The sequence below is a fragment of the Ambystoma mexicanum genome, chromosome 2q (genome assembly GCF_040938575.1).
Source record: "Ambystoma mexicanum isolate Mex_15411 chromosome 2q, UKY_AmexF1_1, whole genome shotgun sequence".
Taxonomy (NCBI): Eukaryota; Metazoa; Chordata; class Amphibia; order Caudata; family Ambystomatidae; genus Ambystoma; species Ambystoma mexicanum.
This window is the reverse complement of record NC_090924.1, coordinates 151,742,223-151,764,744: the sequence shown is the minus strand read 5'-3', so window position 1 is coordinate 151,764,744 and position 22,522 is coordinate 151,742,223. Positions and strand designations below refer to the sequence as shown.

Below are 22,522 nucleotides of genomic sequence, written 5' to 3'. Positions count from 1 at the left end.
TCGGGTTCTTGCCATCTTGCACAAACTCCCTTCTCCTCTTCCTCATCCCAGTATCTGAGAGTTTATGGGAGTTGAAGTCCATAACTTTCTTTTGGCTTTTAACTCCTGGATGATTTCTCTCACGGACTTCACAAAAAGATGCATCATGATCAAAAGATGTTATGTGTGAGATGTGGATGTTTGGATGAGAGGTGGAAACCTGACTAACATTAAGATCCTGGGTATCAGAAGGTCTTCTTTAAGGGGAAGGGAGGAACTCTGTGACCCCTCCAATTAAGTCATTACCTCCCCTGGTAGCTGTCTCCTCCCATGTAGTCCTCCCTTATATTGCTTCCCCCAGTGTGAGGATCAGGTAGCGGCTGCCATCCCCTGGCCACATGGGAGGAGGTCACGTCCAGGGAATCCGCGATGACTCCACTGGATCCATCACAGCGCACCCTAACAGCTCATTAGGAGTTAACCAGTTCAGAAAAAATGCTGGTAAAAAATGCTGGTAATCCTGGAATTTTTTTCCAGATGGGGGAAACACAGGTTTGCCGGTGGGGGCAGTGAACTACCGGCTTGCCTGCCCTGCGGTGAGTTCAGGCCCCTAACTGCAAATAAATGCCACAATCACCAAAGCCAGTAGTATGGGTGCTGGTAGTTCCAGCAATCCCATCCCATGGAGTCCTATTGAACTCCATGGAATGTGAATTTATCAGCGTCTCTGCTGCCCGAAATATCCTGGTAATACCGGGATATTGGGCAGTGGAAACGGTAAGGCAGTTAATGTGCACAGATCAAGCATATGTCAGGACGTTTAAGCCTGAAAATTAAGGTTACACCCCCATGCTTGTGCAGGAGACTGAGACAGAAAAACTATCAACCACTTTGACAAATCCTTCACTCTCAGTTCGGACCCTTTTCTGCCTCACTTATACTTCTCTTATTTCTCCTTATCTCCTGCGTCTTCGCTGGATTCCAATGAAACTAAGGTGTGATTTTCAGTTTCCAAGTCTTGTTTTCAAGAGCATTTATGCCTTGGCCACCCTTATCTCTGCTCGCTGGTCTCCTTGTATCAACCCTCCTGCGATCTCTGCTCCGCTTCTCAATTTCTTCTGTCTATTCCCGTTCCTCTCTGTGCATCCTCACAATTCTGCACTTTCCATCTAAACTGTTTTTCCATCATTGTCACCTCTTTTCTTGGTTTACCTTGTAAATTTACATTCATTTTGTACTATATCCTCCTCCTTTGTTGTCCAGCGCTTTGGAGGAAAGCGCTACATAAGTTTCATAAATAAATAAATAAATAAACCAACACTCGGTCATGCTTGTGTACTGCGAAACAGTTCATCAATACACAACAGCACATGTCATTGTTATACCATTCAGAATTGGTACACAACACATCTGGTTCTCTGTCCGTCAATGAGATTCATTAGGATTTTGGTGGTGAATCACAGGGAAATCCATTGATTTAACTACTACATTGTTTACTGTTATCTCCACTCGGTTCTGTGGCAGTAACCCAGGATTACAAGTGGTAGTATGGCAGTGGTGTAAATCCCCATTTTTGGAATCGATGGACTCCATGGGGATTTTCGGTAGATTAATATGTAATTCTGCACAGTAAATCCACCAATTAATGCAGATAAAGTGGAGTATTCACCTCCATATTTCTGCTGGAGGTAATTCCTTGACTTTACGTCTAGACCTGGAATTCGTCTGGTAAAGTGGCAGTAATTCTGTTATTGCCACAAAATGTGGAGGCAACGGAATTACCGTCACTTTATTTTTACAGCATCACCAAACTCTTGATAAGGCTCATGCATGGATTGTGTCCTTCTAAAAGTACATTCTTGAAACTATTTCTCCAACTTGTGGTGAGATGTGTTCCTCTGCTAACTAAATAAATGAATGCAAAAATTGTATATATACCAGGCCTCATGAATTAACACATAGGTTCATGTAAGTACCTGTTACCACCGGTGGGATAAGAGGGTCAACGTCCTAGATGGGTGCAGATCCTTATTTCAGCCTCCAGACCACAGAGTACCCATAGAGCTCTCTAACCTCTCAGACCACCAAATTAACTTCCCCTACCTCCTGGACATCTTGTATGCTTTAAAGACCACCTCAGGGGTATTTTACACATTTTGGGAATGTTTCCCCTTGACGAAGCTTACAGTATGCAGCTTCAACTCGGGGATTACATACATGGTTATTGCATAAAAAATGAATTAATTGGTTTGGATTTCATCTCATGCTAACAAACTTGTGCCATGCTGTGCAATACATGTGAGCAGACATATTGACTATGACACCGGCAATTTTTCACAATGCTTTTAACTTTTATTGACATTGGCATCCAAATAACATAAAATATTCCACTATCTAGTGCACATTTCTACTGCATTAGCACTTGGGCACACGCTGCCATTGTGCAAAGGGCATTGCTGTAATGCATACTTACAGCGGAACATATACTTATAGATACAGTGCAATTGTTACCTGTCATTTCAATAAGGACATGTTCTTACCTTGGTGCAAATGGCAGCCAGAAATTGTGCTGCACTGTTGCAGTTTATGCACTTGCGGCCTATGTTATGTGACAGCACTTTATTTGGTGGAAAGGGTATTGCTTTGTGAGATGTGACAGCTGGAGATTTTGTAACAAGCCCCCTTAGGCCATAAGGTGGAAAAGCCGAGGATGAGAGAGCCATCATTACACTACGGCATGGGAAGCTAGATCTAGGGACTGTAATTGATTGGGTTTTGGGATTGCCCAGGTAGTCAAGAGTGGCTTTTGCCCCCTGGAACTGTTGAGGGAATATTTCCTCTGTATAGCAGTACCTTATCAAGGCCAGCAACTTAAGCCCTATTCCAGTTATACTAAGATTATACCAGTGACATCACAACACACCTTATCATCACACTTTAAAGACTAAAAAATGCTGCTCCTCATCGTCTTTCCAAAACCCTGAGATGGGAAATACTCTGCTACGCTGAGTTGTTCACACTGTTTGTCAGTACAAACATGCATTCATTTTCAGTCTTTCTTCACGGCCCATCATGCCTACTAGGAAACTGGCCATCTGTTCCTTACAGAACGCTCCAAAAGGTATTGTCCCATGCAGACTGCTAAATTCAATTCAGCCAGACAGTTGGTTCAAGAAAGGTAGAGCAGATGACAACCCATTTCCTATCTTGGCCCCGTCTTTTTGCAACAGGCTAACATTTTGGATAAGAACTATTACAAAGGACTTGCAATTTGGTAGGCAGACAAAAGCCTAGCTATGGCAGGTATAAATCGGGGTGCTTTACTTACAACATTGCAGGAAACAATAGCACCACAAGGTCATTTCTAGGCAAACACTGCACTTTAGACATTTTATTTGCCATAACATAAAGTAATATAAACATGGTATTCATTACTTTTGCTGAAAACACTGCAACAGTATGATGTTAGTGCTACCAAGTTATGAACTTAGACAGATAGGAAAGCAGTTAGTTCACCTCCATTTCCGTGACTGTGCTCTTCCGAAACAGACGGTCAAGCAGTTCCTCGCTGGAACATCTAGAACAGAGCTCTTAAGGAAAAGAGAGGACATTTTTGATCTGACTAAAGAGGTCGTTAACTACTTCACAGAACGAATGCATCCAACACAGTATATGCCGCACAGTGACTAGTATTAGGGTATGATTGGTTCTTTGCATCACAAATTGCCACTTATCTATTTATCCAGTCGGCTACTCACCGATGCCAGACTACCACCCACCCCAACCATCGAGACTTTTCACCGTGCAGCCCTCTTACACTCCCTTACTCGCTCATCCATCCACACAGTCACCTAAACACTCAATCATCGATCCAATCCAAGCACACACTCAAACACCTATATATATATATATATATATATATATATATATATATATATATATATATATATATATATATATATATATATATATATATCTTCTAAGACAAAACGGGGCACCAGGATTATACAACAAGATTGAACCTGGTAGATCAATACATATCACACATTCAAAAACCTTGTATATTCGTGTGTTCATGATTGTTTGTAATGCAGGTGACAACACTTTTGGGGTGCACTTTAACACTTGTGTAGTATAAGAAACACATTATTTTAAAGATTGCGTCTGTGTATTTTGTAACAATAAACTGAATATATATTTGATATACAGAGAGGAAATTGAGTACTTTTTCTCACTCCTGTGTTGCTGTAATCTGCATTACAAACGATCAGGAACACACAAATACACAAGGTTTTATAATGTACGACATCCATATATATATATATTCAGTGAAAAACTTGACTTAAAGGGATGTTATGATTAAATTGCACTAATAAAAACCTATGAAATTCAATGAAAAAACTATATTTAAAGGGAGGCTATGAGTTAAAGGTAAAATCGAAAAGAAATGTGCACATTATGGTAAGCTATGCAAACATAACCCCTGCCACAGCCATACACTGTTAAGACTAGCACCCAGGACATCAAAGATTACATCACCAATGGCGTCATCAATGACATCACTGATGACATCACTAACACCACTTCTCTGTAACAATCCTAATGGAAAGTCCCAAGGGGTTCTGTTTAGAGTGTTGCCAGCAACATATGAAGGGTGATCAGGAGGCTGCTTGAGTCCTCACAGGGTTCTGCAGAAGCGGACTCATGCATGATACCAAGGGCAAGAAGAGTCGAGCAGCCCAGCAGCTGGAGATGCCACAGAGCTGCAGAAGCAGATGGGGAAAGCCGAGTCAGCCGAGAAGTCGTACCGCCATCCCTGTAAGCCCTGTTGACGTACTGAAGCCTGAAAGCAGGTAAAAGGTGGTACGGGGGACCTGGAGGGGATGTGGGGCCGCAGGCAGGAGGGAGCGCGAGGTAGGAGGTGTGCAGGCAATCCTTACCTGACTTTGTATAAGGCATACCGCTGACAGACCCCCAAAGGGTCGAGAGTGTATCCAACCTCCTCCTCCTCGTACTAATGGGGAATTGAAGTCCACTGGTCACCAGTGAACGGTCTGGGACCCTGTCCACAACAACAGTGGGGAAGAGAAGCCCACTGGCCAACAGGGAAGGGTCTGGGATCATGTCCACCATATCAGTGGGAAAGAGTTGACCACTGGCTATACACGAAGGGTCTGGCCCACCAACAGAATTAAACCAAAGCAAAGAGGAAGTCTTCCGCAATATAGTGGCAGAGATAAGTCCACTAGTTACAAGAGAAGGTTCTGGGATCCCCACGTGAATGAGCGAAACTCCAGAGGGACTCTTCCTCATCACAGTGGTCAAGAGGAGACTACTAGAGCCTAGAGGAGGGCCTGGGATACTAACAAGATATGGGATATTGTTGAAAATCAGTCATAGTGGCAAAGAGTGAATCAAGTTGGAAGCAGAAAGAACAGTATAGATCTTTAAACCTTTAAATCTTGTGTGTATTAATATTGCTGCTAGTATTCTCCTAACTGTTTTTACTTGAAAGCCATGTTGATCGTGAAAGGACATAATTTTTATCTACATTCGATTTTTTTGTAGCAATTTTGTGTTTTTAGGCTTTTTAGAAAAACAGCTCTTATGTGTTCCTTCTGACTTAACGGCATTCTAACATTAAGTTGTTCTCAGTGCCCACTCGCCTGGGCTTGTGAGACTGCGTTGCCTAAGCTTTTAAAATGTTGGTCACCCTACGAACTACAAATCACATTATGATTTTAGCTCATGAGCATAGTTAGGAAGCAATCAGGCACGCCAGTGCCGGCGCATCAGGGACTAGCAAATCTGCTAGTATAAAAGCCCTGTTCCTGCACTCCTTTCTCATTTCAATCTTGTGTGTATTAATATTGCTGCTAGTATTCTCTTAACTGTTTTTACTTGATAGCCGTGTTGACTGTGAAAGTAAATAATTTTTATCTAGATTCAATTTCTTTAGCAATTTTCTGTTTTTAGGCATTTTAGAAAAACAGCTCTTATTCACTGTGTTCATTCTGGCTTAAATGCATTCTAACATTAAGTTGTTCTGTGTGTCCGCTCACCTGCCCCTATGAAAAAGCTTTGCCTGATCTTTTAAAATGCTGGTCACGCTACGAATTACAAATCCCGTTAGGATTGTAGCTCGTGAGAGTATTTAGGAAGTAATCAGGTGCGTTAGCGCTGGCGGGTTAGGGACTAGCCAGTTTGCGCAAGTTCACGGGAAGGTGCACAGAACTGCTACAAATTATCTGTGCCGACTCGTATCAACTGTTACTGTATTCTAAAGGGTGGAACAGCTAACCGGGAGACCACCGTACAACATTTTACATGTCGACAAGCATTCCGGAAGGCATATCGGGAGGCCACTGTACAATGTTACTTGAGCCACTGTGTGGCAAACGCAAAACTGAAGGCTATGCTTAATGCTCACTACTCATAGGATCTGGAATCTCGCGCACCCCTTGATCAAAAAAACGTTCCCCTTCTTACTACTGATGAAACTTCATGTGCTCTGAACTCAAATACTAATGTCACCAGAGTGATAGAAGGTAGTGCAGCTGTCCAAGTTATAACAGTGTACAAAACAGGACTAGGCCATTGGTCATGATTAGGACTGTGATTTAGATAAAAAAAGAAACTATCATTGCGTTCCCTATCTGTCACTGGACGGAAGAACACCCTGACCCTGCAGGGTTTTCTTGCCCTAGGTGGCGGTGGTACAACACCTATCTAAGAGGGATAGAGGAGAGACAGCTGTCCCTGGTTCTACAATATATAGTTATTAATCAACAGCTATTCTACCCGGAAGCCAATCCCGGAGATATTTTTCTAAAAAAGAACGGGTGTAACGAGATAGAACAGTTCACAGGGGAGTATTTCCAATAGTTTATTCACCCTCCGCAGAGTGTGTTCCACTCACCCATAAAAAAAACATAGAGAGAGATCTCTATGCTATACCGAAAGTGTGAAATGCAACCTGTCTTGGTAAATTAAATTGCTTTGCCTTCATTAATTGTCAGGAAAGTTCCTTTTCTTCCTCTACAGAGCAAAAGGCCAGTCTGAATTAATCATAGTATTCGGGGAGGAAGTATAAGGGAGGCAACATACGTTATCAAGGGTGCCAAATATGAGTCATACAGAGTTTTGGCATTAAAAATTAATTATTTTGCAGCTTGTGTCTTAAAATGAATTAGAGAAATCTATGGTAGATTTGGGTAGACCGGTTTCGATGATCCATTGATTTTGATCATCTTTGTCAGGAACAATTCCTTTTCAAAATACGGTGTCAATCGTCCATCCGTCAGACATGGCTGTATTCCATGTGCAACCTTTAATCCGGACCATGCAGCCTAGATGTTCAAAGGATGACATGGTGCCGTATTGTTGCATGTATGGCGATGTTGAAACCTGAGTTACGTGCAAGATTCCGTACGGAACCTCGCAGCCAGTAACCCCCACACAGATGAGGCAGAAGCCCACTGTGAGGCCATACAAATTGTAGCTCCGCGACCCAGTCCGGGAACATCGCCATACGACTCATACAGTGCCGCATTCCCATGGAGCGCTGCAGTTATCCTTTCCATTGTACATATGTTTATGGCAACATTGATCCATTCTTTCTTTCCCGGTGTCCTGGTACCTTTCCATTTCATAACTAGGCACGCCTGTGCTGTGAGCAGCAGGGGCACTGCCACCCCCGTCAGCCTTGTGAGTTCATCCTCGACTTCCTCCATGCTGAATATTATCAGCAACAGCGTTTTAACATTGGATTCCATCTAAGTCCTTAACACAACCAAGCACCTCGTCCCAAAACACCAGAATCTGAGGGTATCCCCACCCCATGTGCCAATAGTCGGCCCTCTTCCCACACAATCGCCAACACACAGGGCTTGCTGACTGGAACATCTTCGTTAGCCTAACCGGGTCAAATTGCCAACTGTTGAGAAGCTTAATGGCGTGTAACTTGCACTGACTATAGATCGAGGTCTGCGAGGCCACCGTCCATAGCCTTCCCCAGAGCTATGGATCTATTTCTCTTCCCATATCTCTTTCCCACCTTCGTCTCAAGCTCTCGGTTGACACCTTCCCTGCATTCACCAGCGCACCATAAATAGCTGAGATCAAGCCCTTTGTTTCCCTCCTTTAATCTAGTATATGTTCAAAGGGGGTGAGGTCCCTCTGTATCCTCACTTTCCATTTTTCGCTTGTGAGGACACCCTTTAGTTGAAGATACAGTAAAGACTGAGAGAGCTCCTATGCCCAATACTCCCTCCAGATCTGTGATTGCGATAAAGGTGCCCGCTTTCCGGAGTTGGCCCACCCTTCTCCAATCCCGCCTCAAACCATGCTTGGAATCTCTCTGGGTTTGGGATTGGCTCCTGGATGCCAGGTGCCCAAAGATGACTCAGGGGAGACAGCTATGTGGTGACCCCTTGCATTTCCACCCTCTCCCTCCAAATCTCCCATATGGTTCCCAGGATCGGGTGATCCCTAATTCTGCATGGAAGCTTACTTCTCCGTGCCCACAGTCGCTCCGCCACAGTGGTGGGGGCTAAATTGGAATTATCTAGATCAACCCACTGGAGTTCCATCTGCATCCCAAGATGGGCTAGGAGGACCCTTAGCTGTGCCGCTTCATAATACATTTTCAAATTTGGGAGTCTCACCCCCCGCCTCTCTTTGGGCAATGCAAGGACATCGTGCGCCACTCTTGCTTTCTTGCCCTGCCACAAAAACTTAAGCATCGCCCCCTTTGTTTCCTGAAAAAAGGACTCGGGAACGCAGATAGGGAGCATCTGAAATGCATACAAAAACCTTGGCAGGCAAACCATCTTCAGGGCATTTAAGCGCCCAAGACAAGACATGGTCAGCTTCCTCCATTTATCAAGGCTCGAAATGCTTTAACAAGAGGGGGGAATTTTGCTTCAAACAAGGCACCGGTCTCCCTAGTAAGATTAATCCCCCTGTATCGCAGTGTATCCCACTGAACCGTTAATCCCAATGGGGCAAATCTATTCATGTCCTCTTGCCCACCCACCTTCAAAGGAAACAAGACCGACTTAGCCCCATTACCCTTAAAGCCTGATAGTTCGCCATTTTGTTCGATTAGCTGTATTCCCCTTGGTACCGATGTTGAGAGCTTCCGTAAGTGCAACAGCATGTCGTCCACGTATAGTGCCACTTTATCTTACACCCTTCCAACCATGAGACCTTCCACATCGGGGTCCCCCCCGATTTTTTGTGCAAGAGCTTCTAGGGAGAGGGAAAATGAAATCGGTGAGAGAGGGCAGCCATGTCTTGTGCCCCTACGTAAGTCAAACCAATGGGAGTAATCTCCATTAACCGCCACAGATGCCCTGGGGGAAGCGTATACTGCCACACTCCCTTCCTAAACCTAGACCCCAAGCCCACTTTGCCCAGAACCTCATCTAGAAAGCCCCATTCCACCCTATCAAACACTTTCTCAGCATTCACTGAGAGAAGGGCCGGGTCACCCCTCATCTCCTGCGACTCATGAATCAAGTGCAAGGTTTTCTGCATCGTGTCCGCTCCCTGTCGTCCCATTATAAAGCCTACTTGATCCGAGTGTATTAGATGTGGCATATATGCTTCCAGTCTGGCCGCCAATACCTGCATATAGATCTTGGTGCCTATGTTCAGAAAAGAAATGAGCCGGTAAGACCCACACCTTCTGGGGTCTCTACCCTCCTTATGAATCGTCGTTATTAAAGCCAAGGAGAATGATTCCGGGGTTTCCCCCATCTCCAGAATCGCATTGAAGAGTTCTACCATGAAGGGGAGGAGAGGAGAGAGAAATGACCTTTAAAAGCCTGCAGTATACCAGTCTTCCGCCGGGGCCTTCCCCAGCGGCAAACTCAACACCGCCCTCTTGATTTCTTCAGCCATTATAGGGGCATCCAGGACTGAAGCCTCCTCCTGGGACAGTCTTGGCATCTGTGTTTCGGCTAAATATGCCGATATGGCTCCCCTCCCCGGCTTAGCCTCGGATTTGTATAGGGTCTCATAAAATGTTGCAAATTCTTCTTGGATCCCTACCTTCTCTGGGTCCATTACCCCTTCCCTCTCCTCTATGGCCGCCACCCATCTCTCGGGTTCACTGTCCCTGTAGTCTAGCCTCCAGCAGTGCGTCCGCCTTATCTCCCTTCTTGTAAAACTTTTGGTTGAGTGTTAGGGAGAATTCTCATTCTATGGCTAATTTCCCTCACCTAGTGAGTCCCCCTGCAGCTTTGCTGGATTTCTGGAGTTTATTTTTTACACTTGGTAAGAGGGGCCTCTTTTTCCCCACTCTTACCTGTGTTTTGTCATGTGCATTTCTACTTGTTGTGTGATCTTGGACTCTGGAGCACACCACTCCATGAGCCCAATTTGTTGTGTGTGTTACACAGCACCTTCAGTGCGGTAACACAGGGTTGTCTCTAAGCCTTCCCAATGACTCCTTTTTCTGGGGCTGACTACTGCCCAAGCCATCTGAAGAGCCTCTCCTGTTTTAAAGGAGCGCACCTTTTATTCACCGTCGCTGCTGCTGGCCTCATCCCTGAGTGGTGCAGACCCCTCCAGACATCCTCCTTCTCGTCTCCACGACCGAAGCATCAGGAACCGTGGGTCTGCAGAAAACTACCAGGAACAACTGCCGTGGCACCAGCTTATTCCTTGAATAAGGTACTGTGTTCTGCCTTGAGGAACTAGGGTGAATCCCTTTTCTCCTCATCCAAGGCTTGCCCTTGTCTTCCTTCCCTCTTATAACTTTTGCTTCCTCTGTTGACAATATCCAAGTACTCCTGGCAACGTTGAATTTTGAACTGTCTGACTATGTGATCCTCGACAACAGGAACCCTGTTCCACTTGACACTGGCTCCGGCCTATTGACTTTTGTATTTCTCTCAGCGAGTGTTCTCTGATTCTGTCTGCTTTGACATAAGTATTGCCTATAATGTTTGCCCCCAACTCTCTCTGGTTAGCTCAGATACTAAGTGTGTTTTGCCCCAGTAACATTTCTTGCCGCAGGTACGCATTTTTTTAAGACAACCAAACTGTCAAAAGGTCATTGCATACGTATTCCCGGTAACGTCTTTTGTTTCACAACACCGGTCCGCCAAAACATAAGGTACTTACCTTGCGTTATTCTGTGCCAAGAGAATTGGTTGTTTGTAGTGTATTTTACGCGTGGTTTTGAATTTATAGAAGTGTTGTGTTTTACAGATGGTTAAAAATAAATGTACTTATATTTTTTACCTGACACCTTGAGTCAGTGTTTGCTTGAGTCACAGTAATTGTGGTCCCTTTGTGTAATCTCTGCTACTGCTCATATACTCTTGAGATAAGCCTGGCTGCTCCGCTACTGCTACCACTTTAACATAGTAGTACAGGCTTGTACCAAAGGTGAACTTGTATTACCACTTGTAGTCTTAATTGCATGTAGTGGTCGCTAAGGGCACTGCACAGGATTCTGCCTAACATTGAGGAACTGTAATTTCCTCACTATTTAGCCTTCTTCAAAGAAAGTTCTTCCCTTTTCTTCCTCGCCTCCTGAACTCTATACTCCCTCCCTTCAGTGGCGTCCCTCGCCTTCCTGTTGAGATGCACAATCTCCTCCCTCAGCCTGTTCTCAATTAAGGTCCGCTCCCTTTTTTCCTACCTCCCTCCCTAATCAGGAGCCCTCTCCATGTCACCTTGCCTGCCTCCCACACCGTCTTCCTTGGGATCCCCCCCGTATAATTTATTTTGAAATATTCCCCAATTTCTTTGGACATTGAGATATATATGTAGTCGATTCTAGTGAAAGTACTGTGTGGAGCTGAGTAGAAGGTATACCATTTCTCGTTTGGGTGACGGTGCCGCCATTCGTCCCTGAGCCCGTAGACGGCCAACATCTCCAAGACCTCCATGCACACCCTTCCAGGTGGGTCCTGCATCCCTGCACCTCCCACTTGCCTGTCCAGCTTAATGTCAGCCCATAAATTGAAATCACCTCCCAAGACTATATGGCCAGAGCCTCAAGCATCATTTATGGGAGCTTTTTCAACAGGAACCGCAGCTGGCCCTGGTTTGGGGCAGTAAACTGTGGCAAATATAAAATACACTTTCTGTACATTCTCCACGACCAGGAGGGCCCTACCCTCTACATCTGCCCAGACCTTGGTCACCTCCATTTTCAGCCCCTTCCCGATGAGAAACCCCACCCCCGCCTTCCTCAAGGGTCCGGAGCCCCAGTATGTCTGACCCACTCCCCCGGCCTGGACCCTCCATTCCTCCCCTTTGGCATATTTTGTCTCCTGAAGGAAGATCACATCTAGGCCCGCTCTATGGAACGCCCTGGCCAATAATGACCTTTTTGTGGGTGAATTCATCCCCTTGATGTTTAACGTCCCCATTCTAAGATGGCCACCCGCCTGGGTGCCTGGATTAACTGCCTTTCTTGCATCTCCACGCCCATATCGCTTCTTCCCTCCCTGGGCAGCCAAGACCAGAACTCTGCCTCCACACCTCCGGATGAACTCAGCTTTAAGAAGACCCTATTCCTAACCCCCTCCTTCCCTTCTGCCCCCCTTGGCCACCGAAAGGGCATCCAACACCTCTCGGTTAACATCAACGGGCTGAGATCAGACCACCAGCTGGGACCGTTTCCATCCCGGTCCATCTCTTACTTCATAGATTACCATTGAGCCCCCCCCCCCCACTGATCCAGCCATGTCGTTTGAAGCTGCGTCTGCCCCAGTGAGACCCATAAGTTCCATCTATCCCCTTATTAGACCCCCCTCCCCCATAACCTCTCCCTGGGCCCCCTTATCCTCCTATGACTCCATCACGGCTAACTCCCCCTCAATCATCACCATCACTGTGTACCAGGTGCATGTCAAGTATCGACAACTGGCGATGCGTTCAGCTTCCTTTACTTCCTGGAGCCCGGCATGCGCCTCCTTTTCGGACCTTGGATGCGCCATTGCCTTTCGTCATCCGACCTTTCGCCTTGGTTTTTATCGTCCTCAGGTCCGCCCAGCAAGTCGGTCATGGCTCTCCAGATGTCTCCTTCTGTCCTCAGCCTGTGTTTGTGACCGTCCAGTTCAAATGCAAGAGAGAATAGAAACCCCCATACTGCACTCCCTTGTCCTGGAGCCACTTTGTCAAGGGCATACACATCCTTCTCCTCGCCTGGGTCAGTGAGGATAAGTCCTGGAAGATTGTCACTCTTGCTGAGCCAAAGGTGATCAAGCCTTTCAGCTTAGTGTTCTCTAGGATTTTCGTCTTGTCACTGTAGTTATGGAATCCAACTAGGACGGACCGGGGCCCCCGTGTTCCCCCGCCCTATGTATCTTCCCAATTTTCACCTTGTCAATTGAGTTGTCTTCAAATACCAATTTTGTAACTTCGTGAAGTGTCCTTTTCAGGTCTTGTTCCGACTCCCCTTCCCTATCCGGGATGCCGAAGAGCCTCAGGTTGTTCCGCCTTTCGCGGTTTTCGAAATCATCCATTGTTAATCGAAATTCTTTTTCTTGGATCTCTATTTCCATTATATGTTGGTCCATTTGTGTCTCTAGGGTGTTCAAGGAGGTCTGGTTATTGTCTACTTCCTCCAGGCACTCCTCCATTTTATCTATACTCAAGGTAATCTTGTCCACCCTGCCTCCAATGTCAGTCCTCATATTCCTTATCTCTTCCAACAGGGCTACCACATCCTTTTTAGTTGCTGCAGAGCCCTCCGATGTTGCTGCCATTTTGGTCTGTGCGAAAGTCTCCAAGCTGGGGCGGTTCGGGATACATTTGTAGGTGGCCAGCTTCTGCTTAGCCTCCATGCACCACAGTCCATTGTCACGTGTGTGGGCCTTCTCAGAGCACTCCACCTGTGGGCCCCTTTGGGAGGTAAGTGCCATCTCTTATTTGTCTGTTCATCCGGCGGCCCGTGGTCTTCTGGGCCATTGCTCCTCTGTTGCCGCCGATGTGGCAGGCACATGCCCCTTTGTTGGGGGCCCACACCACGGAGGATCAGTTGATTTGGGGGTGGGGAGCAATCTGTCTATATCCCCTCAATAAATCTCACTGCCTCGCTCCCCTCCCGATGCCAGACCCCGGTATCTCTCTGTCATCTTTCTGGAACTCAAGGCCTTTAATGGTGAATGCGCTCCCCGCTGTCCCAGTACAGCAGGTTCAGGTTGCTGGGTGACCCTTTTTTTCGCAACCAGGGATGAGGACACACGCCCCGAAATCGGGGGCCCACCCCTCCCACACACGCCCCGAAATCGGGGGCCCACCCCTCCCTGAGCGTACAGTTCTCCTCTGCTCAGTCTTCCATGGGTGTGTACCAGGGCCTGCAGCTTAGTATGGGTGGGTAGTGGGCTCCTTTTACTAGGTCGCTGTTGGAGATCCATGACTGGTGAAGTAAGTCCTGTGGGTTGTCAGCTAAGGATGTTTGCGCCTCTGTCCCATCCCCATTCAAGGGCCTGTACCTGTCAGCGGGCCCTGGGGGCTGCAGTCTCTAGGTGCCGCGGGAACACTGCATGTGCAAACAGTAGCTCAGGAGCCCAGAAGGGTACAAATGCTTTCCACGAGCGGCAAGCTCCGTTGTGTATGGACTAATTTGTCCCATACACTGAGTTCACCCCACCATTATCATCCGGTGTGTGGGTTCCCTTCCTTCTGGTCCGGTGTGTTCCTTTGTTGTCCACACTATTGTAGTCAGTGTGTGGGCCTCGCTCGATGACCTCACTGCCGGTGTGATCCTTGGTGCCCCACTTCAGGGACAGGCAATGGCTGAGCACCAAAGCGCTCTCCCCTCACCTTATGCGAGCTAGGCCGCTGACTCTGGTCTCAGCGAATGTCCTAGCGCCCTTTTGTTTAGAAGGGCCCAATATCTGCTGGTCGCAGGTTGGTGCAAATGTCTAGTAACGAGGCCGTTGCCCGATCATGCACCACAGTACATCGTGGGTGCGCACACATTGATCAATCCGAGCAGGTTGTTTTGTTCTGCTCTGCAGGCTGAAGACCTCAGGCCCTCCCGGGACTTCCTCTGCCAGGGGCCGTGTAGCAGCACCCGACCCTGCTTTCCCTCAGGTGCGCATCACCTCCGATTCAACTGGGGGGTCGATTCTCCCCCACACCACCGGCCTCCGTGCAGCGCCTCCTCATGTAGAGGCGCACTGTTCCAGTACTGGGGTCCGGAGCCTCTTTCCGGCATCTTCCTCATCCCACCGTTCATCTCGATGGGTGGCTGGAGCGCCATTCCCCTCTCCAGCACAGCTCCTCCAAGAGCGGGATTTTCACTTTCGTTTTCACAGCTGATTTAAGAAGCCTGTTCCTTTCGAATTCGGGCCGATTTTCGACGCTTTTGGGACAGTAGATGCAGGAATGGTTCACACACATCACTGTCCTGTCTGTTTTGGAGGGGGGTTATAAGTGGGGGCTCAAGCCACTTTTAAGGACCGTGGGACCGGAGGATTACGCAGAGGCTCCCTGCATCCGCGCACCCCCTAGGGGCCTCAATGGGCGCCTTTATGGTTGTGGCAGCGGTGCTAATAACCTGCTTGCAAAAAGCATCAAGCTGCTTACCTTCCTTGTCCAGGGGTATCGTATATGGGGAAGAAGGATTGGCCAATCTTTTCTGAGCTGCTGCTGACACCACTGAGTCAGGGGAGGGCTGGATGCGAAGACACTTAGGAGAAATATCTGGCACGTTGTTTCTGTCTCCAGGCGATTCTTTTTTGGAGTAACTGAGAAAGGATTCTTCATTACCAATAGACCATCTTCCCAGATGTCATCCAGCAGAGGGATTGCGACAACCGATTTTCTGGAGGCCCCACGCCTTTGAAAAAGGAAACCTTCTTTCCTCTGTTCTTCAGTAACCAGATCGATCTTGTACAGTGTCGAATCTCGGAAGGGTAAGTCCTGATTTGGCCTTCAGCTAGCACCAGGTTGTCATACTCATCCTGTCAATGCGAAGGGAGAGTATTCGACACTCTCTCCCGAACCACAGAAGCCAAATGAAAGTCGACCCTCCACCCGTGGTTGGCACAGGTGCCTGATAATAGAAAACAGTAGTAAACAGGGGTCAAGCCGGCGGAAAAGGAAAGAAAAGGTTCACTCAAAGGACAACGTCCAACCGTGAAGAAAGGGAGAAAGTCCCCTTAGCTGCAGTTCAGATCACCATACATGAAACAAGCAATAGTTTAAAATACTATATTTATTTATTTCAATTTTAAATCTTTTAAAAAGAATATTAAATCATCTAATGTGCTGATACAACATACAAAAATATATATCACACAACTATAAAAGAGCGCATACTGTGTTAAAGTGCTAGTTTCAAATATTGGCTGCTACAGGAAGTCGCAAAAGGATGAATCACATTAATCCTAAAAGTTAATCTGGGCATGCCGTAAGGGGTGCCTCAAGCGAGTGAAGGGGATCACTCTAATGAGGAAACCCCCAGTTGCCCTGACCAAACTAAATATATAGCAAACAAATTGTATATCAATGGCATAACCTGAACAATATTAATGATCAAGGAAACACCTAAAATAGTATTGATATTAATAATTCCAATAGTCAATTTAGAAGCAGACAATAAACTAGAAAAGAATTCATATTAATTCAAAGGAAAACAGTAGAGCACACACACTAAAATCTAACTATGGGATGCTGTGCGTCGACTACTAAAGTGTCATGTGGAAAAGAAACAAATAATGTAGAAAACATGGCACCGTTCGAAATTAGTAGTTTCAATGGAAATAACACATCTAACAATAAAATGGAGGTGGTATCCATCTTCGTCAGGACATAGCATTCCCGTAAACTTCATAGGTTCTTGGTCATTCATCTGTGTCTTTCTGAACGTATTCAAATTTAGATTCAGTTTAAAAACTATCACATATACATTTAAACATGTTTAAGAAAAAAATACCTGAAAATAAGGTGTCAGGGAAAAAGAAGAAAAAGAAAAACACATAATCAATAGCAAATTCAACACTAGTTAAAAAATCAGTGATCTGTGAGTGCAGCAAATGGGACCTCTCCCATATCAATCGGTTTAAACATGTCATGTGACGCTATATATAATTGGGGAGAAAAGGTAATTACCCTTATCTCAACCCTTTAGGGGGCTGATTCCGCAATCCTGTTAGTGAGTCCAGGAAATACCAATTCGGCCACACCGGAAGAAGATCGCAAGCAAATTGGATCTAAACCGCAAGGTATCAAATGTATTACTTTAATTTTCATTTTAATTAACCATAAAACATCATAGTCAAAACATTGCTTTGTTTTCAAAGAATTCTTATAGAGTAAGATAAGAGAAGTCCATCTGGGTCATACGATCCATTCAACCCAACGACGAGTGGGGAAGGAAGTTTAAGCAAAAAATAAAATGAAATAGAATGGAAAAAGAGAAAAAAATGTGATAATGAATAAAATGAGAAGTGTGTTTGAATGGCTAAATCACGGGTGAGTTCTAAAGTAATAAATTATGTATTAAATAATTAATGAATGAATAAATAATGAAGAGTAACAGCTAAATACCAGAAGCTGAAGTTTAAGCTTATCAACTCACCTTTAGACCAATTAAATCGTCCAAATGATGGTAAGCAAGAGTTGAAAAACACTATACCAGGTCCACAAAGTGAAGTGAGATCTGGCTTGGATATAATCAATCCATTTGTCCATTCTGTCCACTGGTGTTGGGCTTCTGTGTCATCGGATGACAGAAGAGAGACCTAATCAAAAACGGGTATATATAGATAAGTAAATATAGGTAAATATATCCCGTGGGCACAATCGTATGCCATTTCCACAAGTGCGGTTGCCACTAGAAGAGCAGTTTGGTAGCTCTTAATCAAACAAGCTCTGCAAACCGCATATTAGAAGCATGCAACGCCTGCCAGCCTGCGGCTAAAACTGAAAAGTGCAAATAACCATTAGCAACTAGCTACCTATGTAAATAAATACACAGCCGCATATCATTTCCACATGTGCGGTTAATGCTGGAGAAACAGTTTGATAGCTCTAAAAGAGGCAGACCCTGTGAGCCGCATATAGAACACGTGGAGCGCCTGGCAAACTGGCCAAGAATACCCCATGAAAACTTGAATCAATCGCGCATGGTCTGCGCCATGACCTACAATACACATCATGACAAAATCAAGAAAGCGATTGGTAGACATTGGCATTTGCTCCAAATGAACATACCAGAATTGGCACATCCAATGTATGCTTTCAAAAAGGGCAGGAATCTGAAGAGTTGGCTATCACAGGCGGATAGATTGCGGACTCCACAGGCAGCGAAAACTATAACCGAGTTGTGGGGCATGGAAAAAAATCACAGGCCACTATCCATGTGGCACATGTTGTCAGTGCGGATCTACCACCGCGACCAATACGGTTATTATTAACCATAGGTCATGGAAGCTTAGAAACCACACGACGTGCAACTCTAAAAATGTGATCTATGCCGTAATGTGTCCATGCAATAAAACATACATAGGAAAGACATCTAGGCCTATTAAACTCAGAATATCAGAGCACAAGTCCAGAATTAGGACTCGCAACCTTTCATCACCATTAGCTGCTCACTTTATAGAGTATCTTCACAATTGTGAAGACTTACGATGGTGGTGCTTGGAACGCATAGCAGGATCTGACCAATATGCCACGGCCAATAGACTTGCCTTACGTGAACATTGGTGGATATATAACACTCAAAGCCACACTTTGGGCTTGAATGCCCAGGAAGAATGGCAATCAGTATTTAACAAATAGACTATTCCAGAATGAAGATACAAAGAGCTGCCCGCCCGGTATAATAATAATTTTTTAAGCCTCAGTCTGGACCTATATGCCCAAGAAGAATGGCGATGAGTACTTAACATACCAACTACTCTAGAATATAGGCGCTAAGAGCCGGCTGCGCCTCATTAATTGTTACCCCCTAGCATAGTTAAGGTTGCCCTCTTCCGATCTTTTTGTTTTTCTTTTTAGTGTTTGGTCTTTTGGCACGCCTTACACAGTGATCAGTTTGGCACTAAATTGCTCTGTGATGTATTGCCAACTCGTTGCTTTCGTCTCTGACAGTCCCCCACTCCCCTCTTTTAGTACCCCCCCAAGGTCAGTCCTTGTCCCCCCCACAGTACCAGAATGTGCTACGCTTTTTGAGCACCCACGTCTCATTGAGTAGGCGCATGGACGCTTTCCTTGTGACTAGAGATGCGTATATTGTAGCACGCCTCTTTTTTATTGATATTTCCATTTTCATTCTTTTTTCGTGCAACCCAAAGGTGGCAATTAGCTGATTAGCTTGCTTCCGTTAGCTAAACGAGTATCCCAGCCCTCCGTTTCATTACACGCCCAGCGAGACACGTCACACGCTGTACGTTGTGAGATGTGCATTTAGTCTGGGACGTATTGGATGAATGAAGGCCTGACATTTCCGGTTTCGGCTCCGCCTGAACAGGGTCCACGTCGGTTCATGAACTAACACAGGTAACATTTAGGCTTGTTTGTGGTCAGATTAGGGCACTTTTCGAGTTGGAGCCTTTATTTTCTTATTCTATTTTGATTGACACTAACGGGCGGCATTAGAGCCCTTCGGAGTATAAGCCATTCAGACCTGACTCTTGTTAATTGAGTCAGTATCCACACAGGCAGTCAGCTTCTAATTGCACTTCCCGTTTTCAGCCGTTCAGTTTGCCAGGGGCTCCACGTGTTCTATATGCGGCTCACAGGGTCTGCCTCTTTTAGAGCTATCAAACTGTTTCTCCAGCATTAACCGCACTTGTGGAAATTATATACGGCTGTGTATTTATTTACATAGGTAGCTAGTTGCTAATGGTTATTTGCACTTTTCAGTTTTAGCCGCAGGCTGGCAGGCGTTGCATGCTTCTAATATGCGGTTTGCAGAGCTTGTTTGATTTAGAGCTACCAAACTGCTCTTCTAGTGGCAACCACACTTGTGGAAATGGCATACGATTGTGCCCACGGGATATATTTACCTATATTTACTTATCTATATATACCCGTTTTTGATTAGGTCTCTCTTCTGTCATCCGATGACACAGAAGCCCGACACCAGTGGACAGAATGGACAAATGGATTGATTATATCCAAGCCAGATCTCACTTCACTTTGTGGACCTGGTATAGTGTTTTTCAACTCTTGCTTACCATCATTTGGACGATTTAATTGGTCTAAAGGTGAGTTGATAAGCTTAAACTTCAGCTTCTGGTATTTAGCTGCTACTCTTCATTATTTATTCATTCATTAATTATTTACTACATCATTTATTACTTTAGAACTCACCCGTGATTTAGCCATTCAAACACACTTCTCATTTTAATCATTATCACATTTTCTTCTCTTTTTCCATTCTATTTCATTTTATTTTTTGCTTAAACTTCCTTCCCCACTCGTCGTTGGGTTGAATGGATCGTATGACCCCGATGGACTTCTCTTATCTTACTCTATAAGAATTCTTTGAAAACAAAGCAATGTTTTGACTATGATGTTTTATGGTTAATTAAAATTAAAATTAAAGTAATACATTTGATACCTTGAGGTTTAGATCCAATTTGCTTGCGATCTTCTTCCGGTGTGGCCGAATTGGTATTTACTGGACTCACTAACAGGATTGCGGAATCAGCCCCCTAAAGGGTTGAGATCAGGTAATTACCTTTTCTCCCCAATTATATATAGCGTCACATGACATGTTTAAACCGATTGATATGGGAGAGGTCCCATTTGCTCCACTCACAGATCACTGATTTTTTAACTAGTGTTGAATTTGCTATTGATTATGTGTTTTTCTTTTTCTTCTTTTTCCCTGACACCTTATTTTCAGGTATTTTTTTCTTAAACATGTTTAAATGTATATGTGATAGTTTTTAAACTGAATCTAAATTTGAATACGTTCAGAAAGACACAGATGAATGACCAAGAACCTATGAAGTTTACGGGTATGCTATGTCCTGACGAAGATGGATACCACCTGCATTTTATTGTTAGATGTGTTATTTCCATTGAAACTACTAATTTCGAACGGTGCCATGTTTTCTACATTATTTGTTTCTTTTCCACATGACACTTTAGTAGTCGACGCACAGCATCCCATAGTTAGATTTTAGTGTGCGTGCTCTACTGTTTTCCTTTGAATTAATATGGATTCTTTTCTAGTTTATTGTCTGCTTCTAAATTGACTATTGGAATTATTAATATCAATACTATTTTAGGTGTTTCCTTGATCATTAATATTGTTCAGGTTATGCCATTGATATACAATTTGTTTGCTATATATTTAGTTTGGTCAGGGCAACTGGGGGTTTCCTCATTAGAGTGATCCCCTTCACTCGCTTGAGGCACCCCTTACGGCATGCCCAGGTTAACTTTTAGGATTAATGTGATTCATCCTTTTGCGATTTCCTGTAGCAGCCAATATTTGAAACTAGCACTTTAACACAGTATGCACTCTTTTATAGTTGTGTGATATATACTTTTGTATGTTGTATCAGCACTTTAGATGATTTAATATTTTTTTAAAAGATTTAAAATTGAAATAAATAAATATAGTATTTTAAACTATTGCTTGTTTCATGTATGGTGATCTGAACTGCAGCTAAAGGGACTTTCTCCCTTTCTTCACGGTTGGACGTTGTCCTTTGAGTGAACCTTTTCTTTCCTTTTCCGCCGGCTTGACCCCTGTTTACTTTTGTTTGTTGCTTCCCTTCAGCCAGCGAAGTAGGGGAAACCCATCCATTGTTCTGTGATAATAGAAAACAGGATACCACGTGGCAGCCAATGGGGGGAAGAGGAGTTAGGGAGAAGTTGTGGATGGGTAGGGGAGTATAGGAACACCGGAAAGAGGTTGAGGGAAAAACTAAGGTGGATAGGACGAGGGGAAACCACAGGGAAAAAACCCTACCTGCTTCTCTACTTGTAATACACTGTACCTGTAGCATTCATACCAAGTCATACATATCTCTCCCTAAGGCTTGACAACTCTTAATATGTGTCAACCCCAGGGTGCTAACAACATAAGACTACATACACCTGATTCTGTATATCTGGTTCATGGGGTGCCAGCTTAATAGCACTTGTCTTCTAACAACATGTAAAAAGCTTGCCAAGACTACATACACCTGATTCTATATATCTAGTTCATGGGGTGACAGCTTGATAGCACTCGTCTTCTAACAACATGTAAATAGATTGCCATTCACCAAACTGGTTGGACTCACATGGATCACAATGATAAACACAAACACATGGCCATCAAGCACGTATAAGCAATGAACATAAAACATGACATGCAATGTGGACTTTCAAAACATAATGACGGCACCATGTCCTTTTTCAGAATGCCGTGACTTCCCTACACATCCAGCAGACTCCTGTCGTGTTATGAACGGGTTAAACCCCAATCCGCCCTTGAGACGTACACATGCAAAATCGTGCCCTAGACTTAAATACAAGAAATTCTGCGTGGAATATTCAGCATGCTGTTCAAAAGAGAAACGAATTCCAAAGGAACTCGTGTGCACTTATCTTCAGT

At 44.8% G+C, this 22,522-nt stretch overlaps 1 protein-coding gene across 11 annotated transcripts in view; it reads right to left on the bottom strand.

Moving 5' to 3' along the window:
- The window catches only part of OBSCN (obscurin, cytoskeletal calmodulin and titin-interacting RhoGEF), a 3,169,051-nt gene that overhangs the window by 651,927 nt on the left and 2,494,602 nt on the right, over positions 1-22,522 (bottom strand). For all 11 annotated transcript variants that reach the window (XM_069647058.1, XM_069647065.1, XM_069647061.1 and 8 more), the window contains one exon: positions 3,496-3,556. In XM_069647058.1, coding sequence (XP_069503159.1) covers positions 3,496-3,556 — 61 coding nt within the window. The remainder of the gene's footprint in view (positions 1-3,495; positions 3,557-22,522) is intronic.